Source organism: Aspergillus caelatus (assembly GCF_009193585.1).
Source record: "Aspergillus caelatus strain CBS 763.97 unplaced genomic scaffold BDV27scaffold_2, whole genome shotgun sequence".
NCBI classification, from domain to species: domain Eukaryota; kingdom Fungi; phylum Ascomycota; class Eurotiomycetes; order Eurotiales; family Aspergillaceae; genus Aspergillus; species Aspergillus caelatus.
In genome coordinates this window covers 375,697-403,659 of record NW_022475265.1, presented here as the reverse complement: position 1 = coordinate 403,659, position 27,963 = coordinate 375,697, and the positions used below count along the sequence as shown (strand labels likewise).

The following is a 27,963-nucleotide window of genomic DNA, read 5'->3' as shown; positions in this document are numbered from 1 at the left end:
TGAAATGTGAATCTGATCAAGTAGCGAAAGGTATGCTGGCCATGGGCTGGAGACGGTATTCCAACTTTATATAAATAGGGCTCTGGAAAGTGTGGGTCTTGGACTCTTCGGGACCCACTCCCATCAACTTCCCAAATGGGTAAGGAAACAGAAAGACTCGAAAAGTTCAAATCCTCCTTAGGTGATGTATAATCACAATATAGTTCTTCAAAAATTTTTCTGTTCGTGGCAAATGTACTGTCACCCGTACCGACTTGCCGGAGTAATCGTACTTGGTTAGCTGCTCTACGCGCATTAAATATTAGGATTATGATTGCTGCTGTATTCCACTAGCGATGAGAGCATTGATATCAGCTCCTTCGCGAATCAACGGTCTCGCCACCGCCTCATATCCCAGCTCCACGGCGATATGCAATGGAGTCTGCCCGAACTCATCAGTCAGCTCCGTGTCAGCGCCCTGCTCAAGGAACACCGACACCGAGTCAGTATGTCCTCTCGTCGCGTAGTAGAGGGCAGTACGGCCTACGAAGTTAGTTGCGTCGATCTCCGCGCCATGATCTAGTAGAAACTGAAGCATGGTAGTGTAGCCCTTCGCGCAGATGTGGAGTGTCGTTTTGCCCTCCAAGCTCTTTGCGCCGCCATTGAACGGTGTTGACTGATCCAGGGGACTGCACGAATGGTGGGAAGGTATCGCACTGGAGTGCCGACGGATGACATTACTCACTATCTGATCCTCATGTGTGGAGGAAAGATAACGTTTCCTTGCCTGTGGTTTGTAAGTCAGAGACAGCGACACAGAAGTGGTAGGACAGTTCATACAGGCGATATATTCCTCCGCGAGGTTCGGTGGACACCCGAAACTGCAAGGTGCTTAACGGGCTCAAGTTGACATTGTTGTACTAACGGCTCAGTGGGCTGTGGAGTTATCTGTAACAATATTGGTGGCAAGTCGCCCGGAAAAGACGGAAAGGTCAGCTTCTGGGTCGTCATCTCGAGTATGCTCTCTATGATTGTCCGATATCAACTCTTGTAGTGAGCAAAGGAGAGGGAGCGAAACAGGTAAAATAGGCCTGGCCGGTATATAATTGGGGCTGTGGGTGTTGGGTTCATGACTGGCGAACGTGGAGAGAGCATGATAGTCCACTGTCACCCAGATTTCATCCTGTTGATTACTTGTTTGAGACGAGGATCGAACCTCATGTGGATGTGCTGCAACATCGCGGCTGCCATTAGACGCAGTTCTATATTGAGTTTAGTCGACTCTGGTGGAGCTGATTTTCCTGACTTCCGTTGCTGGTACGCTGCTGCTTTTCTTTCAAAGTCTGTCTCTACATCCAAAGCATATCCCAGGAGGTGCGGTGCGTCCATACGTGTAGGTTGATGTGACCTTGGGGTCTACTGGCTATATTCGGGATATATGGCCATTCTGCCTCCTTACATATAAATAGATACCCAGGAATTAATTTATTTAATAGATTATCTGTAGTATCAAGAGTATTTGATTTAAATAAAATTTCTAATTCAAAAAAATACATATTGATCTTTCATTTGTGACGTCTAGAACTTTTCAAATTGTCCTCCATAGTCTGTGAACAGCAGCTCGCTGCGCTTTTCTATCACGGCTTTGCCAGTTGAACCGAGGATGGAAATTATTGAGGTCGGTATGTGGCATCTAGGCGCACGAAGTTAATTGAGGCCATTGACAGACAGCCCCTGGATGCGGCCGTTGCGGAACAAATCAACAAAGATCTGGTGGTCCCGTCGCACCTGAGCACTATAAGTATGCGCGAAGTCGACCACAAATTGCGAGAATCCCTCCCCATCTACCCCAATGGCAGTATCAATGGCCTTTTCTGTAGAGAATTGGACCAGGGTTGAGTGACTGCTTTCATCGTCCCCAGCTGCATGCATCATTGCCGTAGCCCGGCCCAGATCGGTAACGACCGCGATCATTTGCTCTGGGTCATTGATGTCTGACCAGGCAAGGTCTACCGCATAGGGAGAAACCTCAGCTACCAGTAAGCCTGCTCCATCCATCTCAGTCCACCCGAGCCATGGATCAGCATGGGCCTGGAGAGCACGCTGCGACATCACCGTCCGATGACCCTCGTGGATAAAGTAGTCCCGGGCTGCACTGTTGGTGACATGGCGAGAGACAGCGGAAGCCTGCGACTGCTTGAGATAAATCACGACATCGTTTTCCAAAGCCTCGGTATTTCCTTCAAGCAGAATGTTGTACGACGGAAGGCCAGCGGAACCGATACCGACACCCCGACGGCCGATGATGTCTTTGACCTGGCAGGAGGCAGGACGGTTGTTCCTTGGTTCCGGAAGCGTTTTCAGATATCCGTTGAAGGCGGCTCCAATCTTGTCCCTCGTTTCGTCGTTGAGCTCGACAGCACCGCCGCCTCGAATGAACCGTCGTTCCGAATCACGGATTTCCGTCATAGAATCCAGTAACCCGAACCGGGTCTGCGTACGAGCTGAGCGTAATGCTTCAAGGAGTGGACCCTTTGCTGTGTCTATGGTGAAACGTAATTCCTCCTCTGTGGTATCATTGGCAGCCAGTGTACGTATTTGCTTGCAGTAGGAGGTAGCGAATGCTCGGACAAGGGTGGTAATCTGTTCATCACTCAGGGCCTTTGCGTACCCAATCAAGGCAATCGACGCAGCCAAACGCTTGACATCAAAAGTAAAAGGGCCAATGTATGCTTCGTCGAAGTCGTTGACATTGAATATCAATCTGCCTTCGGAGTCCATGTATGTGCCAAAGTTCTCTGCGTGCAAGTCGCCGTGGATCCAAATCCGACTGGTTTGGTCGTCCAGATATTGGTCGTCATGCTTGTTTTGTGTCAAGTCGTGGTAAAACAGACAGGCACTGCCGCGGTAGAAGGCAAATGCAGAGGCAGCCATCTTCCGGAATTTGACCTCGAAGGCAGCCGGGTCGGCAGCTAGGAGAGCTTCAAAAGCAGTGCTGAAAACATTGAGAATTTCCTCACCCCGTTGTTCAATATGCATTTGATCAATAGTCATAATGTGTGAGTTGAGTCTTGGTTTATCAATGGGTTAATCTGGTCGATCCTTTGTGGTATCAGGACCACCATCCAGTATAAGTATTAGGAGGGGCATCAAAAGCCATCTGTGAGGTAATTAGGGAGAGGATTGCTTCATGAAACATGCATTTCTTGGCTGTGCCACTATCTTGACAACAAGTTCATTACAGTCCGAAACGGTACCTGTGCGAAGACAATATGCAGATGTGATTGGGGTCTCTATACCTGCCAAGCATAGTGTGGGTACAGCTGTTGCTTGGGAGCGTGGCGGAGTCTGATAACTTGTGGAGGTACAGAAATTGACCGCGGTGGCTGTGCCTAGTTAGAACTTCGTCGAGGAGGGTCCTTAGGTTGTGTTGTTTTGTTCTTTGTGTACAGAGAGCAGCTACGGTCCATCCCTCATTTCGTCTGACATTTCTGTCCCGTACACACAAATGGGGCTGTTTGATCAATGCAATGTGTATTATTGTTGGATAGTTGCGTCCTCGCAAAGGCACATAACGGCAGATAGGCTGTCAGTAAATTCCAAAAATTCCTCAGTGGGAGCGCAATGATACTGGGATCAAGCACGTGTGCTTATTCAACTTGGTCTGATCGACTGTAGGCCAATTCCTGAGCAGGCCAAAGGGGTCAAGAATCTTCCTCTTATAGGAAGAGAGCACCGGAAGATACATTAGCAGGGCACATTAGGGCTCAAGGGGTTTAACCAATGTAGTGATCCGATAGCAAAAGGTGAGTTACCATAAGGATGAAAGGCCAAGTGACGGATGTATGTACATACCCCAGTGGCGCGATATGTCCATGGCACTGTTGATTATTCCGTTGGGGAACTTGAGGCTATTCAGCCAGTCCTCTGTAGAACACTCGGGATAAAACGCTTTTCGCTGGCCATTGGGACTGTGAATCTCGTTCAGGATATCAAGCTAGATGAGGCGTTTCTTCGTGTTGAATATTACAATAGTTTTAGTGTATAGCTGAGGACACGCTGAGCAGCTCAATACAGAAACCCGAAGCGCAATGATGCCGGCAAGGCCGTTGATGATATCTCACATTGGAGCTCAGGATTAACTATCTGTTGCTCCGTTACCCAGTCTTCCGGCCTTCAGCTTTACCTTTCCAACGCAAAACTCTTTCAAATAGCAGTTCGTAACCAGTATCACAGTTTCAGACATCAAAGACGGCCCTGAAATGGACATCAATCTTAGTCCTTTCTTCATAGTGAGCAATCCTACCGTCTAAGACGATATAGTGACGGTATGATAGATGAAGGTTTACTTGTGGTGAAACATTCCAGCAGACTATGATACAATACAATTGGCAAGCACAGGGATGTATAGGACTCACTTTAGTTGTGAAAGGCTCGCGTTCTTTTAAACGAATCAGTGCCTACTTGCCCTCATCTTCATTGATTGAAGATCAATATGAATCGGCGCTGAGATGACTTGAGCATCCCGTCTTTTACCTGTTCACCTGATTTCATTCGTGTTTCGAAGACCCACATGAGCACGGTCTTCTTGTTCTTATACCATTCGAGTAAGGTGGCAGTTGTTAAATAACCCCCATCGATGCCCCAGAGACCCCCGGTTGAATCACCCCGAACACACGTCTAGACCATATAAAATGGCCACTGCTGCTCGACTAGCGGTTCACCGGACTCTGTCCACTCCCGAAGTACTCGAGTTGATTCTGTTGCAACTGGACCTTCGGACGCTCTTGATGTCCGCCCAAAGAACCTGTCGGGCATGGCGCACTCTGATCCAGGACTCACCGGCATTGCAGAGGGCTCTGTTTTTCATGCCTGGCACCGGTGATTCCTCCGGTCGCAAAGTTTCGAATCCACTCTTGGTCGAAGCATTCCCATTCGTTTTTGACGCGTCGACAAATATGACATTCCCCGAATATCGAGATGGCGAGTGCCTTTCAACCTGCCGCATGGCCAAATACCCAGAAACGCAAACGGCCTTTCTTCGACGAGAGGCCAGTTGGCGTCGAATGCTGCTGCAACAGCCCCCGGTCTTTAAGCTAGCGCGGTGGCATTCTTTCTACGGCGCCTTTGGCGTCTATCTATACTATGAGGTTCCAGTGCGTGCGTGAGGGAATGTCTGACAACGGTCACGAGGCTAATCCAGGTATTTTTTTATAGGGAGATCCTAGCAAAACGAAAGATGGCCTACGCATGGAAACGCTGTTCGAGCATCTCTTTTTTGCGCCACAACTCGGATTAAGCGTCTTTGAAGCGCCAAGAATTACTTGGTGGGGTCGCGATGCGTCCGACCGGGCAATCGTGCGCCATCTCGAGCGCTTGGGGGATTTTGTCGTCGATACTGACATCCTGATCTCTTCCTGCAGCACTCATAACTGTTGCGAACTCCCCGAAGTCCGAGAGGAGGATCAGACTTTGGACGCACGATTGGGCTCGCGGATATGGAATAGTTATCATGAATTGGGTCTAAGGGCTCGGTGCCAAGAGGAGGAAGGGTGGATGGGAGATGTGCGCCAGCTGCAATTCCAGTATGACCTGGACGACGATCTCTAGAGGTCTAGAATCATATCCTTTGACTCATCCTTCTTCTTCCAAAGGACCTGCGGACCATCGAGCCGATAAGCCACGGAATTGGAGGCCGACTCCGACTGGACGGATTTGGAAGGAATTTCCCTGGCCGATTCCTCTTGATGACTTGTTTTTTAACGCCCCACCCCGTCTGACACCTTCATAAATTCTCATATCATTTTCAGGACGACCTCCCACACGTCCTACTTGCTCTCAACCATGGCTACATCGGAACAGGGAAGGCTTTTTGTCTCTTCCGGAGTGGAAATTAACCATCCCGCGGTCGGTGCCAGTGAGCCCCGCCGACCGGTGGATGACTTCCAAGTAGAAGACAATCATACCGTGCTGGAAGAGTCAACTGCTGATGCAGACAGCTTTCCAGATGGGGGCTATCGCTCCTGGCTCGTGGTCTTGGGTTCCTTCTTGCTGCTGATGTCGTCGTATGGCCTGATGAACTCGGTCGGGGTGTTGCAATCCTACCTGGAATCCCACCAGCTGGCGAACTACTCGAGCCAGAATGTGGGTTGGATCTCCGGACTGTTTGTCTTTGTTTCGCTGGGCCTGGGGGTCTTCGTGGGCCCCTTGTTCGACACCTACGGCCCGAGAGAGCTGGTCGCCGCCGGGTCGGCCTTCTATGTCCTGAGTCTGTTCCTAACGGCGGAGTGCACTCAGTATTGGCATTTCATCATCTGCTTTGGCATTATGGCCGGCATCGGGGGAGCGTTCACGAGCACCATCGGGATGTCCTGTGTCCCACACTGGTTCCAGGCGCGCGCCGGCATGGCGATTGGAACGGCCATGGCGGGCGCAGGTCTGGGCGGCGTGGTGTTCCCGTTTATCCTGAAGGGCGCCTTTGCCAACCTGGGCTTCCAGTGGGGCATGCGTATCCTAGCGTTGGTGATTCTCGTGCTGTGCGGACTCGCCTCATTCCTCGTCAAGTCTCGCCTCCCCAAGGGACAGCTGAAGGCGGCGATCGATATCCGATGTTTCAAGGACTCTCGCTTCACCTTGTTAAGCTGCGGGATCTTTGGTAGGTTTCTCGCGACCTCTTGGTGGTTGTGATTTGCATCGTTAACCGGCGCAGCGCTTGAATTGGAGGTGTTTGCCCTCATCGGTCTATTTCCTACGTACGTGACGAAGCAAGGCTTCAATACCAGTGCGAGTGTGTACACACTAGTGGTGCTCAATGTGTATGTCTCCCCGCGGAATTGACATATGTTCATCCGGTTCCCCTTCTGACCGGAGTTGTAGATGCTCCTTAGTCGGGCGACTTCTTGCCGGCCGGGTCGCCGATCGATACGGTCGCTTGAATGTACTCATTATTTTGATTCTGTCTGCTGTTGTGACGATGTTCGTAATCCTATACCCCTTCAGCAGTCACCTATCGGCCTTGTATATCTTCAGCGCCATCTATGGTCTCTGTTCCGGATCGTTCATTAGTCTTGCCCCCGTCTGTATTCGGCAAGTGTCCAATGCCAAAGAGATCGGGATGAGATTTGGGACATGCTACTGTCTAGTGAGCTTCGCGTGAGTATCATCTCGGCTACAAGGTTGTGTCGATACCATACTGACAGGGTTAGTACATTGATCTGTATTCCGATCGGAGGTGAAATGTTGGAGAAAGTGGGCTCGCGGATTGTGGTGATCTGGTTGGGCTGTGTCCTTCTGTTCTCCATGTTCCTTTTTATGACCGCACGATGGGCCTGTCTCGATTATAAGTGGCATTGGCGGATTCGTATTTAGCTCTTGGGTTTAATATGGACCGGAGATATCACTCCAGGACACCAATCAGGACACCACTGGTGGGGATTAGCTGCAGGAAAATAGTGTTTGGATGGTGGTGCTAAATGCGGCTATCTGGATATCTTATTTATGCAGGAATTCTGCAGTGTCACGCTGTCTGATGATTTGTCATCTGCAAGGTTGTTGCAACCTCCAAAACAAGGGATGGATGAGATTCAACTTCAATATTCTTTGCCATTCTCAGTCCGAAGGAAAGTCACAGTCCAAAATGCATCTGTACATATCTGTGCTCGCTTGGTTAGCCTGGGGACCGCTAGCTATACTAGCCATAACCATCCATGATTTCTCACCTGATCAAGTTGACCAAGGCATCGCTCTCCATCAGCTTGCCAATACAGCAACTGAAAATATCAAGAGGATTAGAGCGAGTGGTTGCCGGCCTGAGGATGCCCATATACGCAAAGAATGGTATACCTAACAGTGGTCGATATGTTTCCCCTGTTAAAATACGAGATTTAACCAGTTAGTAGGCGTGAACTGAGCCCAGAGGAAAGACTGCAGTTTACCGACGCTGTTCGGTGCCTGCAGAGCATTCCAACCACCCTGTCAGACGATCTTCGCCAGACTTATCCTGGGGTGAAGACACGTTATGACGAATTTCTGGCCACACACATCAATCTAACAAGTGTTATCCATATGACTGTAAGATTGGAATCTTTCCCACGGATATCAAATCCAGATACACAGCTGTCTAACAAGCTCTACAGGCGGATTTCCTTGCCTGGCATCGCTACTTTATCCACACGTTCGAACAAGATCTCAAATCAAAATGCCAGTATACCGGATCCCTCCCTTACTGGGAGTGGGGCTTGGACGCGGAGGATCCTCAACTGTCCGTTCTGTTCAATGGCGACGCATACAGCATGGGATCGAACGGGGAATTTATCCCGAACAGGGAACCGCCATACTGGCCCTCAATCCATGAGTACCTCCCCGTCGGCACTGGCGGAGGATGTGTTTATGCGGGTCCCTTTTCGAACTACACCATCAACATGGGCCCTATTGATGGCGCGGGCCAAACGCCAGTGAACTACCGCTTCGAGCATCATCCACACTGCCTCAAACGAGATATCAACCCAACTGTTACACGATCTTCCGTGACCTTTCGTCACATCACGGAGCTGATTCTTTCATACGACACCATTGAGTGGTTCCAGGCCGTGATGCAGAAAGATCCACGGTTTCCTATGCCATCTGTGCCATATGGCGTTCATCGCGGCGGTCACGTCGGGGTTGGTATGGTCATGGGCGACGCAGCTGGTAGTCCCGGAGATCCAATGTTTTATCTGCATCATGCACAGATCGATCGAGTGTGGACCATCTGGCAAGGGTTGGACCCGGACAGGAGAAGACATGCCATCTGGGGCACGCACACGATTGTAGACACTCCCCCATCGGCGAATATGACCTTGGACGAGATGATTGATTTTGGATTTGCGGCCGAGCCGGTGAAATTCCGGGATTTGATGGATACGCTGGATGGGCCATTTTGTTATTATTATAGTTGAACATGGGTAGGCTCCAGGACTGAGAATGCATATTGAATTATTGATGTTCTTCATTCGCTCATATAGTTGATATAATACAAAACGCTATGCCGGGACTCAGTCCCCAGTCATGCAAAGGTCTATCTCTATTTACATAATAAAATGCAGTCGCTGGCATAAGTACCGAGAACCTTCCAGGGCACTCGACAGTCAGGTAATCACTCGCGTACGGTGGCGGTGTTGAACCAACAGCGTCGCTCGCGACGTAGATCTATCTTTATATAGATTGAATAAAATCAAACAAGCCAGTCCACAAAGCGGTCCCAAAGATTCTGGGGAGGCCGCCTTTCCACCAGGATCTCCCCTTCTTGTAGACGGCCCGACCACAAATCGATCTCAGCAGCTCGGACAAACTAGGCATTGCCTGCGGTCAGCGAGGTTCCTCAATGAAAAAAAAAAAAAAGAAATTCACGATTTGTCCAACTAACCTTAGTACGTTTGAGGATCTTCCATCCGATGATAGGTACAATGAAGATAGGAATGCCGATGTATGACGCCACAAAGTCCGAGGAAGACCAGTTACCCTTCAAGAAGACGGGGAATCCAGCGACTAGAACGATGATGGTCGAACCAATGAATCCTACCCAGGCAGCATAGGGTTGCAGCGGCGACTTCCACGGGAGCGTATCACGAGAGACACCCTGCTTTTTCATCGCCGCGTGGAAGCGAATATAGCACAAGGAGAGTGTGGCCCATGCGATCAAACCAGCCACGGTGCTGAGATTCAGAAGCCAGGAAAACGCCTGCGCCGCGCCACCAGAGCCGAGACCTAAAGGTTGTTGTCTGTTAGCACACACACGATGGACAAGTTCTTGTCGTCAAATGATTAGACCCGATGGAAGTTGACTTACTCAGGTACGCCAATGGCCCAAACAGCCAAGCCGTAATGACGGCGACATAGGGCACACCTTTTTTGGTGACCCGGCCAAAGACTTGCGGTAACTGACGGTCTGTGGTCATGGCCACGATCATACGGGATCCCACCCAGCAGTAGGAATTACCGGCGGACCAGGCCGCAACCAGAATGCATGCATTGACAATCGACGGCAGGGCATTGATGCCGGCCTCCTTGATGGCGATCACGAATGGGGAACTGTTCGCGTTATCCGAGCCCGAGACAAGGGCTGGGTTACGCGGATCGACAATAAGGCCAATCAGAAGGGCACCCAGGATATAGAAGAAGGCGATGCGGTATGTCACACGGCGGGCAGCCTTCGGGATCGCGTGATGAGGATTAACGGACTCGGCAGCGGTGATGACCACGGTCTCGACACCAATGAAGCTGAATGAGGCGTTCACAAAGGACGAGAGGAAGCCCAAGAAATGTCCCGTTGGACCGGTGATACCGTTGTAATTCGTCCACGGTCCCGGATTATTCCAATAACGGAAGCCGATGCTATCGTTGCCCGCTCCACCAGCCGTGATAACAATGGATACAATCACCAAGCCGAGGAAGCAAAGGACCTTGACCGCACCCCCAAAGACTTCGGTTTCGCCATAGAAACGCACGCTCATTAGATTGCTGGCTAGGATCAGTACTAGACCCACTGTGATGACCACAGCCGGTGTGATGTCGGTCCAATAGGAGACAATGACAGCAGCGGCGGAGACCTCCGAGGCAATGGCAATCGTATAACAGTATCCATATGAGATGGCTAGTGAAAACCCGACCGCCGGATCGATGAAGCGAGTGGCCCAGTGAGGAAAGGATCCGGCGGTGGGTAGCAGGGTTGCCAGCTCGCCGATGCTCTGCATCACACACCATAGCACCAGGCCCACGACGATATATGCCAGTAGCAAGCCAGCAGGTCCGGCCTTGGCATAGGCGGCGCCTGTTCCCACAAACAAACCGGTGCCAATTCCACTGCAAAAACCAATCATGGTAACATGGTAGTTCCGCAGGCGTCGCTGCGTCGCTCCGCGACCACCCACATTGAGCTGGATTTCGTCCTTGGGAGGCACATCATACTCGTTGTAGCCCGTTGGCTGGATGGGATCCTCAGCCAAAGTGGACTTCTCCATGATCTACCTTGGAGTATTTGGGTAGGATTGATGAACGGTTGTGGGAATCCTATTTCCCTACCCAAAATCAGAATTACCCCAGAGATAAAAAGAGAATCCCCCATGCAGGACAAAGCTTCTTTTTTTTGCCTCCCAAGATTTCTCGCCAATCGCAACATCGCGCTTCCATCTTGCACGATCCGTTGTTCTCCACCAATTGTGGAGTGGTCGAGGAAGTGTAATTGGCTCTAAGCGCAGATTCCACACGCGATGCCGGACGAGCGACCGAGTTTTATGCAAGTCTATGACTGTGATTAAGCTCTCGGCTCCGGTATTCGGCTTTGACTTTTGGCAGATTTTTTTTTTCCCCGGTCGGGATTGAGTTTTTATTCTTAGTTTAGTTTTGCCGGGAAACCCCGATGATCTGGAACTTACAACGATGAGCTCAGTGACCTATACTAATTTACCAGTCACCAAACGCTCAAGACTTCCAATTAATTCAACTTCATCCCTATCCATCTTGATCAGGGCACGTGACTACAAAACATCTTTCTTTCCTAAAATAGTATGTTCATAGGCCGAGGTAGCCAAAGGCGGTGACTGCATTGGCCAATAAGAGCGCCATCCCGTTACTGGGACAGTGGATGCCTCAGGTGGCTGTCATCCGCACCCATCCGTGTTTTTTTTTTTGCCTTAACAACTTGACAACAACTCCGGACGTTGGTTCTCATGGCACAAATTTGAAACCAGGGCGATCCGATTTTTTAACCATTCTGTTATGAACCATGGTACGGAAATCTAGACTACTACTCAGTAACTACTATCACACTTCTACCACCGGACCGTGGTAAACATATTTCGCCCGAACTACATAATATATAATCGCGATAAGGACCGTCCCGAATGTCCCAAGGACACTGTAGTTCATAGATTGATAATCCACCACTACGGTTGTGGGCCAAAAGCTAAAGAAAACCACAATAATCATGTAGCAAACAGCATAGCCGTTGTTGACCGTCCCCAGGATCCCAGGAACCTGGAATGGCCCCCATACTAAAGGCGCATTGGGGACATTCACAATCATGTCCTCGCACTCACTGCTGGCGCGGATGTGGCCACATACACGCCGGTACAGAAACAAAGTTCCAACGGCCAGGTATGAGAGGTAGAGGCTAGAGACAGCCATCGACAGGATGTCTTTCAGCTCGACGTCGGAGCCGATATTAATCAGACCAAGAAGACATGAAACAGCCATGGTGAAACACACAGAGTAAATCGGAATATTCGTCGTGGGAGAGACCTGCGTCTACCAGTCAGCAACTTCACACAAAACAGAATCCGAAGAAAGAGAAGGGAGAGAGGGGGGCCAGGGAGAAGAGGCCAACGGAAGACATGCCTTACTCCATAACCTCCATCCAGGCATCCCTCGATCACGCGCAAAGGACCACAACTGGCGAGAGGTCGCAGCTATCATACCGATTGCAGAACAAATACCAATCACAAGCGAGATGCATATCATGGTGATAGTACCCCCTAATGAATTGGTCCCCTGCAGAAAGATTTCCATATAAGGATACCCCGTGGAGGTGTTGGTCGCTGCCTCAAGATCGCCCATACAAAACAAGACCCCAATCAGCATGCCAAATCCAAGCATACCGTTGATTAAAACAGTAAGAATCAATGCCCGAGGGATAACTACCGAGGCGTGCTGAACTTCCTCGGCCATCTAATATTCAGGTTAGAAACCGGCTCGTGCGTGCTTTGGTTCCACAACTGAGCGATACTTACATGGACGGCAGCATCACCACCAGAGAAAGCAAACACGCTACCTTGCATCCCGATGAAGAACACGATGCCGTTAGAGGACCAGCCACCCTGATTTGTCCATGTCGTGAACACCTCCTTGGCGCTTTTGTGATCTGCCATGTAGGTAAGTGTGATGAGAATGGCCAAAAACCCAACAAGGTGCAAAACAAAAACCAGATTTTCCAAACGTGGCAGTAGTTTACCACCGATCGCATTAACCGCTAGGGCGATTAGCACGCAGGCCCATAGGATCAGCGTCCCATGGTAGAGTTGGCTCTGGTAGTTCTTGAAGGTCAAGATAGCAGCCCCCTGGATTTCGGTGCCACTCAATAGGGCGATCGACGCAAAGGCGGATTGCCAAGCGAAAACAGTTATCCAGCCTAAGGACGTCAATCTCGACTTTGATCAATAAGCGGAAAGGGGCATACACACCCGTGATGTAGCTATAAAATTTCATGCAGCTGGGGGGTGCAAGCATTGCGCACCAGTGATATTGTCCCCCGGATGTGGGCGCCCTGCGTGCCAGATGTCATGGAGAGAATCTCTTGAACAGAGGACAAGGACCTTACATGGAAGATAGCTCGGCGAGGACCACAAAACATGACCCAGTCCCTATCCATGCAAAGATATATCCGTACACGGCACCTGCGGGTCCTCCGCTAGGTTTGGTCAGCTTGGTCATGTAGGTATAGTAGGTCGAGGCTAACTTCGCCATAGGAAGCAGAAAGGTGCTGATTACATGTTAGCATCGGTTACATATACAGGAGATGGGCATGACTTGCTCCAGCAATCCTTCCCACGTCGCGATAATGGTGCAGCTGAAGGCGAGAATCGACAGAATACTGAAGTTGCGCTGGGGGATTGCTTAGTATACAACAAGCGTCTGCCAAATCTCGAGGAAGAACTACCGTGAGAACAGCCTTCTTTCCAACTCGCGCGAGATCCAGCTCATCACGATCTTGACTCGGATTGTGACCGACATCTACCCGGTTCTTCATCTCGTACAAAGGCATATTGAGTGTGCGCTGCTCTTGGGATTATGCAAAACTGCAAAGGGGAGAGATATTGCATCAACTGACTCAAGAGAGAAGATCGGAGCAGGCGGGGGAAGAGACACATTCGCATCGAGACCGGGTTATAGGCGCTCAAGCGGATTATAATACCCGCGACATTTATTACTGCAGCGTGTAAGCATCATATAAACGTAGTCCTTGGTAGCCCTGGCCAGGCTCCTGCTTGTGCTACCCTAATTCTACCTTCTCGTTTCAGATATCTATCTGTGTTTTGTTGATACCTTTGTTACTACTTGAACAAACTTCCTTGGGCTCCTGGTCGAGGACACAAGACTCCCCAGACATCTTTCGGGATAGTCCAAGAAAGGCTCTCAATCATGAACTGCAGCGGGATACTGATCATAGGCTCCAAATATTTCTTCAATATCGTCAAGTACTAGCTAATGTACGGTTTCAAGACGATGCTGTGACCCAGGCCCAGTGATCCTCGGTTGATTGAAGCGGTAAAATACCTAATCAATAGTTCAGTGCAGATAGCGCGACGCTTTACTACCACCTAGTCTGAGTGAAGACGGCACCAGGGTTACCTGGCGGTGGGGTCATTGGTTACTTCTTTGTTAGCTTTTCAAAAGAGGCTCTTGGCATCGTGACACTTAATGCCGTTCTCCTGGAGTATTAAACTTATATAGTTACACACTCAGTCACCCCCAAAGACCCATGGAATGCCCCCGCTTCAAATGTCTTATTGACGAAGTGCTGAGCTACTATTGTTCCTAGGCATATACCTTAATTGATATCATCCCAGAGCGATCGGCCCATGGCACAATTCGAGCCAGCTAGCTGGCATTCTGCGATTGCAGTCATAACATGGTTTCTTATGAGTGTTACCGCTCTAGCAGTCATATCTCGACTCATGACCAAATATCTCTTGGTTGGAGGGCTGACAACCGATGATGCCCTCATCGTTATATCGTTTGTTACTGTGCCATACTTAGACCACAACTCACTCGAAGTCCTGACAATGTAGCTATTTGGTGTTGGGAATAACATTGCCATTTTTATGGCAACTACCCATGGCTTCGGTGATCACACCGACACAATCAGGACAACAATGCAGGATATTGTAATGAAAGTCAGCTACTTTGTTCATGTGACTTTAGTCCATTTATCTTCTAGTACTTACCCATCACAGTCGCAGCTCGCCGGGGCACTGTTGTTCACCCTGAGCTTTTTATGCTCTAAGTTGGCCATGACAGTCTTTATCTGTAACATTACGCCGGCATCTCGAGACCGTATCCTCGCCCGTGTCGCCCAGGGGCTGGTGTTAGTAACTTCAGTGACTGCCCTATTTGGGACAGCCTTCCAGTGTCATTTTCCAAGAACCTGGGACTATCTTGAGGGGCGATGTATCAATCGCGTGAGACTACAATTGCCTCCTGATACCAAGACCTGTATTAATCGGCTATAGACTGCCTGGTGTGTGTTCGTTGCCGTCACAAATGGGATAACGGACATCCTGATATTTGCCCAAGCCATGGTGTTGATCGTCCATGTCCAAACTACTTGGAAGATAAAATTTCTTTTTGCCAGTATCTTTCTTCCACGACTACTGTAGGTTTACCGTCCTTCAGGCAATATTTCATTATTGAAATTTTCAGTGTTGTTGCGTCGATTACCGCCGAAATAATCTTTACCAGAGCAAATGCCCCTTACACTGATCCCTTTATTGACGCATCTTCCAGCACAATTTGCATGGAGATGACCCAGTCTCTCAGCATCATCACAGCCTGCTGGGGCCAGCTGAAGCCTTTCATGGTTCGACTTCGTTCTAACGCATTCTGTCTTCAAAACAATGGATGGACAAATACCGCCTATATCGGCCGGTCACGACCACCACACGTCTCTTGTATAACAAAAGGGACACTTTATGAATCTGGAGACAAATTTGTCCTTTCCCCTACTTATGGGACAAAGACAGACATATCCACGTCGCGGGCATCCGCGGAGTGGGAGTCGCAAAGCCATTCAAGCGAGACGTATATCATCCGGGAAATGAGGACATGGACTGTGGACTTACCGACAGCGCCAGGAGTTGGGGAGCAGCAGTGGCATTGAGAAGTAAGACTCCGGAAGTTACAGGTCTTCTAGTCAATGGGGAACACGTTGCCGCTTAGTTCCGACGAAAGACTTAGATTAAATAATGCAACGCTGACATCAAATAACATTACGCCCTCTCCGATCTACTGGGATGAACTTTTGAAGTGTATAGTAGTTTTGGCAATAGTCCTTGGATTACTGAATTATAAATGTGTTTCTAGACCGTGTCAGTCTTTTCTAAATACAACCTCCACCGTACGCATGGTGACATCCATTCGTTCCAGATGATGTTCTCATTATCTCACAGGATCTCCGCATTGATTCACCTTAGCAGAATGCCGTAGAAGACACTAGGTAATAGTGGTGGTGGACTGAGAGTATAAACGAGCCAAGAGCAATGAGGCCGAATAGGCCAACTAAAGCTCGATAGTTGCACGTTCTGCTTATAAAGACACGCATAAGCAACATTGATACATCAGGAGCTGTTTTAATCACTTCACCATTTAAAGGAAGTGTTATACCACAAAAGACTTGACCCGGAAATAAAGAAGATAGCATCCAGCTACCAAGAACCTTTCTCATAATGTAAAGCCCATAAATATAAGTGAGTGCAATATATCCTGCCCGTGCAAAGTGACATTGCTAAACTAATCCTGAGTCGCGTCAGGACTTAGCGACTTAGACCACGGTCGAGAGAGGGAGTAAGTTAAAACCTGTGCGATCAAGTGGGAGCTCCATTATAACAACAGCATCTCACGGCGGTCGGGCTGCTGAGGACTGGCTGTAATAGATTCGATAGTCAGTGTATGGCAGAAAGAGATAATCGAAACTGAGACGTTGTATTGGGGCGCAGAATAACGGCTTGTCAACTCGTGTCTTGGAAAGCAATAGTGGCACCGTTAATACTTTGAAAGGGCGGCACTGCTAATTGACACCAGGGCTCAGCGACGACCTAAGGAAACACTGAACAAGTGGAGGCATGAACAACTTACCAATAAAGAATTTTACCACCAGCAAGAAAAGGGAACATGAAAGCATGGTGAGTATCGTTACGCGCGACAACTGTGAACGCTTCGCTGCAAGCATGCTTTCGTGGGCCGGTCCTTCTAGTTCGGCCGCAGACGTCGAGATCGAGAAAGATGGAGATGCAAATTCTTGTATAACGTTATATTGGAACGCCTGGTCGGGGCTTGCCGTCATTCCAGGTTTGCGCTTCCCCGTTGGCTTTCCAATGATGCTCTTCATAGCAGCAGCAAATCGTATTCCTGCCTAGGCTGATATACTGACTGGATACAATAAACTGTTTTTGAAGCTGCCACGAACACGCAGATTATGGAAAAGAGAAAATCTGTTTTCTAAGATAGGCCCATAGTACCCCTTATCAACATAGGATATTCCGCAATATAACTTGGCGGCCGTGCATATCACATTTCCTTGCCAGGAAGGTGAGGTTCAGGGATTTTCTCTTGCCGGAAATGGAAGGTCATTCTCGTCATGGTGCTAGACTGTCGACCGTCAGAAGTTGATCTCGTCATTCGGGGTATATCTCTCTGCAGGTATGCACGCTGTCCATGCAGTGCTTGACGTTTTTCGTAGGAAATCTTCGAATCTCGGACATGTGGAAAGGCTTTGTACGGGATACTCTTCTGGCTTGCGTCGACTCGCCTGTACCATTTCCGTTTCTCCGTTGCCCTCCAATCCCCACTTATATGGCGGATGCCTCTTGTGGCTTAAACAACGCGGACACGTTAAAAGGGAGGTGGCAATTAGTGCGCGTGGGGAGAGTCGAGGGCAAGGGTATCAAACAAGAAGAAGATAGAAGATCAGGAGAGTTATGCTTCCCAACTAAACGACACGAGAAGAACTTGACTTGCTGTTGATCATTCCTTTCTTGTCTTTGGGACCTGAGTCCATTGCAACAGACTGATATTGAGTGGTTGATTAGTACTACCGGATTCGGTCAAAAAGAGGGTTGAACCCACGGAAATCCCGTGGCGGGAAAAACCCTTAAAAACGAACTATCCCGGATTGGTGAAGGGATTGCCAAGACTGTCATGTTGGCATCCACGTCTACAGCTTTCCTATATGATAGACAGCAAGGTGGCGGTAAAGCTGCTCACTCTGGGTAATATGCAATAACTCTAAAATCCTATACACACTTGCCATCAGGAGGATAGAAGAGTCGCTGACGTATGATACGATCCAGTGGCGTTGCTGTGTTAGTAGTATCACGACTCATTTCTCTTCCAAGAGCATGTTCAGGAGACATTGCCCAATAGCTTTGCGGGCGTGCTGACTGAGCTGGGCTAGGCCGTCTGAGAGCCGTATAACAAAGTCAATCTCCGGGGTTTCATGCCGGTGATTCAGATCACAAAAGTCACCGAAGAGAACCGCATAGAGCATATCAACCTCGCCTCCCCATTGATGCTGATACTTTGCTAGCGACTCATCCAACGCGGCTAACTGGTTGGTGAAAGAATGGTCTATGCTGACACCCCCGCCGAGCGCTGATATGGAGGAGTAAATTGATTCCTGGAAAATGACACTCAGGAACACCAAGCACTTCAACCGATGCGTAAACATGTCCGAAGGTTCCGTGAGTAGCTCAGGCTCAGGAGTCTGGTGAAAAGAGTTGTAAAGCAGGATGGCCGCCTCATATACAGCTGGATATATCTGGAGGCTCTCTACCACCTTTGATCGGTGCCGGTCAACCGTTAATTGCAGCGTTGGGTGAAGGGCCGTCGGTGTGAAGTGCTCTGACAGCTCCCATACATGCGTGGATGGCTCACAGTGTGATGATCCTGCAATGAACAAGGCACTAGTGGACAATTCCATTGGGCGTGCGTCAGTTTCCAAGAAGTCCTTTCCCAAGGGGTATGATGGTGGAAGACGGACGGGGAAAACTCACAAAAACACAACGAGTTCTACGCGCCAGTCCCCTCGCAATGCAGAAAGGCCACCTTTTGCGTTGATCAGCCGTTGTAGTCCGTCTCGATGGACTTCCCACTGGCCATCTATTCCCCAGTATTTCTGCACATGGCGGGAACGGTCAACAGAATCACAAAGCAAATGATCCCTTACGCCTTGAATCATATAAGATGTAATGGTCGCCATACTAGGCCAGGGCACGTACCTCGAACATCAAAAGCCGTACTACGGAAACGAGGGTTTCGTTTCTAAGCGCTTGCTCCGGATCATCTAGCCATTTTGTGATGACGCTGATGGCTTCGGTTTTGTATCGGAGAGCTTCGGGTGAGGCGAGCTCACCGTGAAGGTAAGCCAGATGGGCTGCGGAGTGTGCCATGGTTGCGTTGAACGAGGCGCTGTTTGACAAGTCCAATGGTAGCCAAACCTCTCTGATGGGATCGAAGGGAGAGGCGGTCGATGTCCCACTAGTATGCGTACTCAGCCCTATCCATTGTCAGTTACAGCCATGAATCCTTGACGCCGACCGTGGTTACTTCTTCCCTCCCTCCGATATACTTACAGTGGTACAACAACTTGCGGTGTTGCGCCGTCAATGTCACCGGAAAAGTAGGAAAAGGGTCACCATTAACAAATTCTAGAGCATGATGGATTCCAGATAAGATTTGGGCTGGGATACCCGAAGTCTCCGCATTATCTTTACTCGAATTCGCTGATCCTGCTCTGTGATCCTCCGGTTGGAGAGCTGACATCTGTTGGCGGAATTCCTCCAGCCCCTCAAACTGGCTGTAGGTTTGGATGCCATCGTTGGGCATCAACGTGCGGGGATAAAGAGGGCGGCTGGTGGAAGTCACGTCGCTTGGGTCTTCCTTTGCGATGGCTTGTTTCTGCCTCCAAAATTGTCGCATGGCATGACTGCGAATGCCAGGCTGGTCTTTCTCCAATACAAACTCGAACTGGGTCCCCGCGTCGTTTCTACCTGGTTCCCTTCGATCTGGGCCTTTCCTCTGACGTCCTTGGTGGTTCATTGTCGTAGACGAAGAGTTCTTCGTGCGTGGCCCTGATGCAGATAAACTTCACTCGAAACCCCCGGGTGAATAGATTCAAGCCGGGGTTCAACGGAATAGGCTTTTCATCTTGGGATCTGAGCCCTACTCCTCGTGTTGCCCATCCATCGTATATCGGCTGAGAAGTGGCAGAAGGCTGTGAGGGACCCATTTAGTGTGTGGATCACATCTAGCCGGTAACGTAGAATGAACCCATGCAAGGGCCAACATCGCCGTCGATTCGGTCTTCGGGGTCTGCAGATTTCTCGGTATATGTGTGATACACAATAAGCATGTCCTTTCTCATCTGAAACGGCTTGGGGGAAACCCATAGTAGCTGCGCTACGTGTCCCCTAGACGGTACTCATGATCCTATCCGACCACGAAGGGTCGATTCCATCCAGCAATGGAAATAGTATCTGACCAATCAGCGGCTTTGTAGTGGCCCTCCAATGATTCTGGCATCGTACTAACTGACCTGGGAAGGACTAGTTAACCTATCGTTACATTCCATCAGCCTGGGTGGAGATCGTGGAGATCAAACGACCAACACACGGAAGTACTCACCAGCATAAACGTTTCCATGTCATTTAATTCTTTCACCCGTCATTTGTTTCTTAGCATTATGGCAGCAAAGCCAAGCATTTTGTTCGACCCAAGTCTCCCTTTACAACGATTCCATGAAGCCTATGCTTTATAATAATAAATCTCGCGGAATCTGCCTCCACTCTCGCTCAACTGTCGAGAACAGGAACAAGACCTAAACATGAATGGCGAATTTGTTTTGCAATGCCTCTTCTGCAACACGACTCTGAGGCGGCCCTTGTGCATATTTGCCCCGATGGTGTAAATATCGTTCCCATTCCGCCGGACCGGCCGTATGGAAACTCACTCACATTGAGAATATCAAGGGGCAGATACTTGTGGGTCGAGAGCGCTGATCGAAGCCAAAAAAAAAGGACCGGGGACTTTGAAAGCTTCGATCAATATCACTCGACTGCTGTCCATTTCATTTCCTGGCTCCGACTTGGATCCCGGGACTAGGTGTGTTGTTTCACGCAACTGTACCGCAAGACTCTGATCATGAAAACCTTTTACCATGGAAAAGAAAGGCCTTTACAAACAGGTATGCTACAAGATATCCCGTGACCTTTTGCAACTCAATCATTAATACGTGGCGGAAGAGCTGTAGGTACGGCATTTTCTTATCGAGGGCTGATGAACCGCGAGCCATAAACCGTGATGCAACCCGCCGATGAACAACCGGCACAAAGCCTCTTGCAATCTATCCTTCCTCCTGCAGTTTAACATACACTTGCCAGCACTCATGAGAAATCATGGTGTTTGGCTGACGTTTAGGACTTTGGGATCAATTGAAGGGCACGGACCGTATGACTATGGAGCCGGCTTTCTCATGTTTACCTGGCAAGAGGCGCAAGACGCACTATACCAGGGAGGATGCGGGCACTAGACATGGGGATTCCTTGGGTATCAGGGCCAAATCTACCACCACACGCAGTCTCGATCCAGGTGAGAGCCTCGGGAAGGGGTGCAGCTTGTTCTGGAGAATGAAAAATATACTGGGTCCATGAAAGCGATGCAAAAGCAAAGAGACGATCAGGAAGCAAGGTCATGCCGAAGCCAATCTTGGTTGGCGTATGGAGTCGTGAACAGAAGCGAACCCCGGATGAGAAACGGACGGAACGGGGCGAAGCAGAAACCTGGTCAATCAAGAGGATAGCGTTCTCGTATTAACCCAGGGATTTCTGCAGCCTCCCGCCTAGACTATCCCCAGATCGAGCATGATTCCCCGATGAGACCCGCTTCGGAATTGAGGCTGATCGTGAGATTTGTGTTGACATTAACCCTCAGCTCGGATGCCTATCTTCCCCTTCCTTTCATTGACCACTCATATATACTGCCTCTCTGCCTCTCTCACGTCGCTTATTGCCTGACTTCCGCGTTCAACTCAATCGTCGCGTGGGAGAAGTACGCGCACTGTTAGTATGGAGTTCCCATATCGGCCCAGAAAATACGCCCTAAACGCACCCCCGCCAATACCGCCGCGCCCACCTCGCCCAGAAGACAATATAAATCGTCCTCCACCATTACCTCCTCGGATACCGCAAGATAACGCGCAAAACATCGCTCCACGTCTCGAGGCTCCGTACCCTCCGCCACCTCCATATCAGAGAGAGGCCACCCCACAACAGGCGGTCCATTACCCAGCTCCGTATCATGCGGCACAACGATCGCAGCCTTGGCCTCGGACACAGTCAACGCCCCTCCACGGTACTCCACAAGCTAGTTCCACGCCTTCAGTGTCTCGTCCGTGGTTTCCGCCACCTCCGTCGCACGCGCCTTTCTCCGGAAATGACTACCATGATACGTCGTCTCCGGCCGAGCACAATAACCACCAGGCTTCGGCGCCAACGCCGCAGTTCTCGCGCCGCCCTTCTTCCCAACAACGAAGCCCGCCGGCGACACAATGTCACCAGGAGGACATCCCAGCGGCTCGGACTGACTTTAATACCGTGCGCAGCTCCTGTACTGATCACGAGTACAAGGACCAGACACGCTCTGACGCCGGTGTATTACGACCAAGCATGCAATATAATCCGCCCGCAAAATTTACTTTGAAGAAGTGTCCGTCAACGAATTATAGCTTGATGTGCTCTGGCACATGGTATATACTACCTGAAGCCCCAGAATTCCGCATTTGCGCGTATTGCTACGAGACGAACATTCAGGGTTCATCGTTGCAAGCAAGCTTCCACCCTTGGGTCTCCCCCGCCGGTGCTAGCATACATTGCCTCTTCAGCTCACCTCGTATTGAACACCATTTGTGGCCCCGAGCCTTGCAATCAGGCAGTGTCCAGGAGCTGTTGTGGTTCTTTCGTCATCGCGCCACGATAAGGAACTGCGATGGGACAAAAGGCGTCGGGGGATCAGAAAACGTGAAGTGGTATAGCCCTAAAGACACCAGCAGACTTCCATCTTTCATCGCTTGCCAGGCTTGCTATGAGGATGTAATTACGGGTACGGCTTTATGTTCTCAATTCGAAGAGCATCGAGAGAAGCAACCACAGGGACAAATATGGGCATGCGATATTGCTATAGACTTCATTCGAAGATTACTCACCAACACGCAATCATGGCCGCAGTTTTCTACTGAAGTTGCACATCATCTGGGCCTTCCAGAATGCGAGAAAAACGGGGCGGTAATGGGCGGCTCCTCGCGGCAGTGGTATGAGCTTCGCGATCGAGCCCTGGGAATTACTGTCTGTGAGCGCTGTTACCGCGACTTTGCGAGTAGGACCGAATTTGAATCCCACTTCCAACCCTTGAGACAGTCGCCAAGGGAGCAGCAATGCATTCTTGGGTTCTGGCAGGCGCGGGTCCTTTGGGATGAGGCGCTTGAGCGGAAAGACTTTTCGCTATGGCGACGCACAATCATGGAATATGTGCAAGCTCCGCCTTGTAGCTCGCAGGCAAAGCCCGGTGCGCAGATGTATCAACTCAATCAAGGCATTGACAACTTCGACGTCTGCCAGAGCTGCTACATAGGTTTCCTGAAGCCACACGGAATAGACGTGTTTTTCAAGCGAGTTCAGCATCCTAGGACAGTCGAGAGTTCCTGTGATTTGAATCCCAGCAGCTTCCGATTTTTAAGTTATGCGCAGAGACTAGACGAGGCACTGATCACTTGCACATTTTCCAGGTTTGTAGATTTCACGATCAGGTTATGTAACCTTTCTCCGTGCCCGGGAATTGAATTAGTGACAAATCAGAAATGGTATGGTACAGCGGACTGCCACATCTGTCTCGCGTGCTACGAGGAGGTCGTGCGTGGCAGCGAGCTCGCTCGACAGCTCCCTCCCACACCCGAAATCATCCCGGGTGAGAGTCACTGTGACTTATACTCGCCACGAATGCGCCGCAAGTGGGCCGAGGCGTGTGACAAACGGGATCTGGCCTCGTTTATGGCATTTGCCGCATATCGCAGGACCATCTATGAGCAAACGGTCCCTGAAATGCGGAATCTTGTCTCGATGGCGCAGTTCAACCTCGATATGCAAAAGATGTACAACGTGTCTTCGTCCTTCTATTACAACATGAACGGAATAACGGCTTCCATGTATAATCCCTACATTAGTTATGGGGCTGCCGGAATCCCGCACAGATTCGAAACACCTTGGGGTGTCGAGGGAGCGCAGCTGGGGCAGAGGGCTCAAGGATATGCGCAGGGGATCAACGCCGACACGGCGAGAGTCGCGCAATTACAAGCGGCCTGGAATCTGGTTGAGTAAGAAGGCACTGAGTTTGTATGTTAAAGGTCTCTTATTCTAGGCGGTCTCATCGTCTCAGACGTTCTTTTCGCGGGCGCGTTTTTCTCCGAGAGGCCAGGGCTAGTCACAGGTGTTATATATTATTCGCGCGCATAAAACAATACTACGTAAATGACAACACCGACTTCAAAAGAAGCTTCCTGGATCACCGAGCGTCCCATGAAACGCCCTTTCCTGTCGTTTTTGGTTTTGCTGCTCCTGTTTTAAACCTCGCGTTGATGTTTCTTATGTGCATAATATGTGCATAATCTTATGAACGCGGGTGAGTCAGCCGAGTGGAACAACTGGTTTCCTGAATGGCTGCCTTAAGGCTGCTACGCTTTCACGCCAGCTTCAACAACAATGATCTTATATGAGCAGGTATTATTGCGGACGAGATTGCCCAGGAATATGTTTTTCACCCCTTTGAGCACCTGTAATGGCATCGGGCTGTTAGAAGCTGCATTGAATGTCACAAACGAAAACCAAAATATGCCCGCAGTTGGCCCTGCCCGAATAGTATCAAGCGAGACAAATTGATACCGGTGTCGAATAATATCTCCCCCACTTCTACCCGGTTAATGAAATACTGTAAAAGATATGCAAGCACTAAGGGATTCGAGGTCCTCCGGCTGTGATAATCGTATCAGGATCAATAGCGATTTCAGTACCATGGAGACCTATGGGCAGTTAGATTTGAAATTCGGTTGACCTGTTGATCATGGCGGGCTGGTCAGCGACCTCGGGTGTTCTGCACACACCTATTATAACACTTGAAATGTTCTGGGAACCCTTGATGCGCATAGGCGTAAGGGTACGCCATCCTCGGCCAAGAAACAGTCGGCCTTGGGAAATCCCCAGTATGATCGGATATCGCCCATGTACCCCACACCCCGCATACCTCTTCGCAGTATTTAGCCGCCGAAGGACTTCCTCATGAGCAGAAATTCCAATCTTCAGCCGACCAGAGTCTCTTAAGATCTGACCGTCTGCTCAACATATGAAGCATCAAGATTTTAGGCCGTTCTTGATGGAAAGGACCACATACTGCATTACCCTTCGCGATCCTTCTGTGGTTTGGCATTTCAACAGCTATCAGGGCGCTCTGTGATGGGTCGGGTTCCGGACTCGAATTTGTACTATGATATCTAAGTTCTGAACTGTTCAAAAGTCATTAGCTCTGCCAAGCATATATGGAAACTTTCTGGTGAGAGAGAGAGCCTTAATATAGCGGTTAATCGTACTTGCCTTCGATTTGCTTCTTCCTTCACGTCATTATAGAACAAATGGTAGAGGGCTAGGTCATATTCACCTAGTGCAATAATTCGAAAGACTAATAAGCGCCACCTAGACGTATACTTTGAACACAGACAAGTTTAATTAAGTTGTCATTCAACAAGGTATCTCGGCGAGATATGTCACTTGGGATAATCTGAAGTGAGTCACTTCGGATTTCATCATCCCAGGATTCCATACAAAATTGGTGCATGCAGTAATTTAGTGCATGTTGGAGACATCACAAGATAGTTTCAGTGCGTTGTAGACTCTCACAAATTGTATCATCATGTAACAATAACCCATTAGATATTCATGAGAAGTTAACAGCAGCAGAATGAAACAATCGCCAGGTGATACAATTCCTAACTAGCACTACCTGAGCTCCCCTTCCCTTCATGGGCATTTATCATGTTACAAGTGGCCAGTCCCTGGTCACTCTCAAGAGCACGATCCAAACTATACCTTTGAGTGCCGAAGCTCAACACCAGCGCAACCCCACACACGATACAGCACACTGCCCAGACCACTCGCAGACTATCAGTATATGCTTCTTGCAGGTGTGCTTTGTCTTCCATATTTGGCATGGCTTTGACAATCTGCACCAGCCCAGTTGCATCTTTACTATACTCTCTGGCCATGGGAGCAAGAGTAGGGTATTTGTGGAGATTGGTGTACATGTAGTTTTGGAACACAACTCCTCCAACTGCAACACCAATTGTTTGTCCCAGAGCGCGAAAGAAGCTGAACATAGCAACGGCAATAGCCAAGCTCTCATTAGAGGCTGATGCTTGCACGGCAAATGCCAATGCCGGAAACAAAACTCCCAACCCCACTCCTGGAACGATGTTTAAGAATATCCAGGCGGTAGTACTGGTGTGAACCTTCATAAAGCACAGCAATCCCGTCCCAAGGGTTGATAGTATCCAGCCCAAATATATTGCACCACGGTAGCGACCGGTGACAGAAATAAATGCCCCAGTAAGGATTGCACATGGCGCTACCGTGAAGGTTTCAGGGAAGAGAGCTATTCCAGCAAGGATAGGGTTAAATTCTTTCACGGTTTCATAATAGAGAGGAAGATAGTAAAGCGCACACCACAGCACGAGACCTTGCAGGATGGTTCCAATGAATGTAATAGATGCGGTACGGTTGTTGAAGATGGTCGGGGGGATAATGGGGTCCTTCGCGATATAGTATTCGAAAGCCGCGAAGGCCAAAAGCCCAACGAGACCAATGAATAGGGGGGTTAAGGTATGCCAGGATCCCCAGGGATAGACGACACCACCCCATGTTAATGGAATTAAGAAGGATGATACACTGCCAGTAAACAGGACGGTTCCGACGTAATCAATTTGACGCAGCTTTGTTGTGAGGGAAGTCTGGACACGCTGAAGTCGAAGAAAGAGGAAAACCAGCACCATCGCCACTCCGATGAAGGGAAAGTTGATATAAAAAACCCAGCGCTTGGTCGTCGAAGACTCAGTTAGAAAAATGAGGGAGCCAAGGGTATCCAGCATGATGTAGGTATCCTTACCCAGTTTACATTTTGAGAGAAACCACCGCCTAGAATTGGCCCTGTTACTGAGCCCACACTCCACATCGCACTCAGGATTCCAAAGTATTGCCCCCTCAGCCTCAACGGTACGATGTCAGTGACAATCACCTCGGTGAGGGCAATTATCCCCCCACCTCCAGCACCTTGTACAGAGCGCCCAACAAGCAGTTCCCGGAAGTCGTGGGCGACGCTCGCCACAACAGTCCCGGCAAAGAAAAACATGATGGCTGCCAGTACCATGAGGCGCCGACCAAAGATATTGGAGAATGACGCGAATGTCGGCTGAAATACTAAACAAGAATCATGTGATCGTCAGATATATATCTCCCATTGCCAATAGTGCATGTGTTTATTACCCGTAGAGCACAGAAGAAAAGATGTTCCTGCCCAGAAGGCCTCAATGGCCGTGCCATGCAGATCCCGCGAAATGATCTAAGACTCGGTTAGGAGATTTGTATCGAGAACAAAGTGTATTGGTTGCATACAGGCAATGCGACGGAAATAGACGTGCCGTCCAGCGCAACCATCATTGTGAGGATAGACAGAGTGAGGAATATTAGGACGCCTCGTTTGCCGAGTGAAAACTCTGGGTGTGTTGGTGACCTCATTACTGCTGGTTCGTCGTGGTGAGAGGGAGAGACTTGTACCGTTGGAAGGGCATTAGATGTTCCAGGAGTAATGTTCATTATGGCAGTATGAAATTGTATCTGGCAAAAGGCATTGGTGCTAAGAGAGACAGCGTTCTATTGGTGGAGTGGAATGCTGATTTTGCTTTAAAGATCAAGAGGCTGCATTTCCTCCTGTGTCATGTTTAAAGACGATAGTCCGATAATCCATGGATGAAAAATTACCTGTAGATTTTCATGAGCTACACTAGTCACGAGAATGAAACCTGGCATAGCTCATGTTGCCCATTGGATCCAGGCATGATTGCCGATCTGACTTCAGACGGTTTCTTTA

The 27,963-nt window shown here is 49.4% G+C and overlaps 11 protein-coding genes across 11 annotated transcripts; 5 read left to right on the top strand and 6 right to left on the bottom strand.

Moving 5' to 3' along the window:
* Window positions 1-307: 307 nt before the first annotated feature.
* On the bottom strand, window positions 308-990 carry BDV27DRAFT_151977 (ankyrin repeat domain-containing protein; the record flags this gene model as incomplete). The annotated part of the gene is made up of 2 exons (XM_032071461.1): window positions 308-766; window positions 820-990. The coding sequence occupies 2 exons, from the start codon at window positions 988-990 to the stop codon at window positions 308-310; spliced, it is 630 nt and encodes a 209-aa protein (XP_031933801.1).
* A 696-nt stretch (window positions 991-1,686) lies between these two features.
* BDV27DRAFT_167580 (DUF2252 domain-containing protein) lies at window positions 1,687-3,033 on the bottom strand (the record flags this gene model as incomplete). Its single annotated transcript, XM_032074530.1, has 1 exon — window positions 1,687-3,033. The coding sequence occupies one exon, from the start codon at window positions 3,031-3,033 to the stop codon at window positions 1,687-1,689; it is 1,347 nt and encodes a 448-aa protein (XP_031933800.1).
* A 1,640-nt stretch (window positions 3,034-4,673) lies between these two features.
* On the top strand, window positions 4,674-5,589 carry BDV27DRAFT_151975 (uncharacterized protein; the record flags this gene model as incomplete). The annotated part of the gene is made up of 2 exons (XM_032071460.1): window positions 4,674-5,135; window positions 5,197-5,589. The coding sequence occupies 2 exons, from the start codon at window positions 4,674-4,676 to the stop codon at window positions 5,587-5,589; spliced, it is 855 nt and encodes a 284-aa protein (XP_031933799.1).
* Window positions 5,590-5,774: 185 nt separating this feature from the next.
* Window positions 5,775-7,737, top strand: BDV27DRAFT_35971 (MCT family MFS transporter). The gene is made up of 4 exons (XM_032076435.1): window positions 5,775-6,634; window positions 6,689-6,794; window positions 6,856-7,131; window positions 7,185-7,737. The coding sequence occupies exons 1-4, from the start codon at window positions 5,824-5,826 to the stop codon at window positions 7,345-7,347; spliced, it is 1,356 nt and encodes a 451-aa protein (XP_031933798.1). The 5' UTR covers window positions 5,775-5,823; the 3' UTR covers window positions 7,348-7,737.
* BDV27DRAFT_140306 (tyrosinase family protein) lies at window positions 7,616-8,915 on the top strand (the record flags this gene model as incomplete). The annotated part of the gene is made up of 4 exons (XM_032069630.1): window positions 7,616-7,705; window positions 7,763-7,815; window positions 7,878-8,049; window positions 8,115-8,915. The coding sequence occupies 4 exons, from the start codon at window positions 7,616-7,618 to the stop codon at window positions 8,913-8,915; spliced, it is 1,116 nt and encodes a 371-aa protein (XP_031933797.1).
* Window positions 8,916-9,070: 155 nt separating this feature from the next.
* Window positions 9,071-11,287, bottom strand: BDV27DRAFT_119362 (putative amino acid permease). Its single transcript, XM_032064847.1, has 3 exons — window positions 9,806-11,287; window positions 9,383-9,723; window positions 9,071-9,307 (listed from the first exon to the last, which is right to left on the bottom strand). The coding sequence occupies exons 1-3, from the start codon at window positions 10,974-10,976 to the stop codon at window positions 9,191-9,193; spliced, it is 1,629 nt and encodes a 542-aa protein (XP_031933796.1). The 5' UTR covers window positions 10,977-11,287; the 3' UTR covers window positions 9,071-9,190.
* Window positions 11,288-11,778: 491 nt separating this feature from the next.
* On the bottom strand, window positions 11,779-13,774 carry BDV27DRAFT_167573 (putative amino acid permease; the record flags this gene model as incomplete). Its single annotated transcript, XM_032074529.1, has 8 exons — window positions 11,779-12,255; window positions 12,352-12,681; window positions 12,744-13,141; window positions 13,194-13,276; window positions 13,331-13,420; window positions 13,469-13,492; window positions 13,544-13,614; window positions 13,670-13,774. The coding sequence occupies 8 exons, from the start codon at window positions 13,772-13,774 to the stop codon at window positions 11,779-11,781; spliced, it is 1,578 nt and encodes a 525-aa protein (XP_031933795.1).
* An 817-nt stretch (window positions 13,775-14,591) lies between these two features.
* On the top strand, window positions 14,592-15,889 carry BDV27DRAFT_140310 (uncharacterized protein; the record flags this gene model as incomplete). The annotated part of the gene is made up of 5 exons (XM_032069631.1): window positions 14,592-14,750; window positions 14,802-14,906; window positions 14,967-15,191; window positions 15,243-15,385; window positions 15,433-15,889. 5 exons carry the CDS (start codon window positions 14,592-14,594, stop codon window positions 15,887-15,889), a joined length of 1,089 nt encoding a protein of 362 aa, XP_031933794.1.
* A 3,040-nt stretch (window positions 15,890-18,929) lies between these two features.
* BDV27DRAFT_140302 (uncharacterized protein) lies at window positions 18,930-19,611 on the bottom strand (the record flags this gene model as incomplete). The annotated part of the gene is made up of 3 exons (XM_032069629.1): window positions 18,930-18,986; window positions 19,026-19,282; window positions 19,359-19,611. The coding sequence occupies 3 exons, from the start codon at window positions 19,609-19,611 to the stop codon at window positions 18,930-18,932; spliced, it is 567 nt and encodes a 188-aa protein (XP_031933793.1).
* Window positions 19,612-21,848: 2,237 nt separating this feature from the next.
* On the top strand, window positions 21,849-24,152 carry BDV27DRAFT_140301 (uncharacterized protein; the record flags this gene model as incomplete). Its single annotated transcript, XM_032069628.1, has 3 exons — window positions 21,849-22,058; window positions 22,101-23,409; window positions 23,623-24,152. The coding sequence occupies 3 exons, from the start codon at window positions 21,849-21,851 to the stop codon at window positions 24,150-24,152; spliced, it is 2,049 nt and encodes a 682-aa protein (XP_031933792.1).
* Window positions 24,153-25,648: 1,496 nt separating this feature from the next.
* BDV27DRAFT_167569 (major facilitator superfamily domain-containing protein) lies at window positions 25,649-27,611 on the bottom strand (the record flags this gene model as incomplete). Its single annotated transcript, XM_032074528.1, has 4 exons — window positions 25,649-26,911; window positions 26,983-27,293; window positions 27,360-27,435; window positions 27,489-27,611. 4 exons carry the CDS (start codon window positions 27,609-27,611, stop codon window positions 25,811-25,813), a joined length of 1,611 nt encoding a protein of 536 aa, XP_031933791.1. The 3' UTR covers window positions 25,649-25,810.
* Window positions 27,612-27,963: the final 352 nt, after the last annotated feature.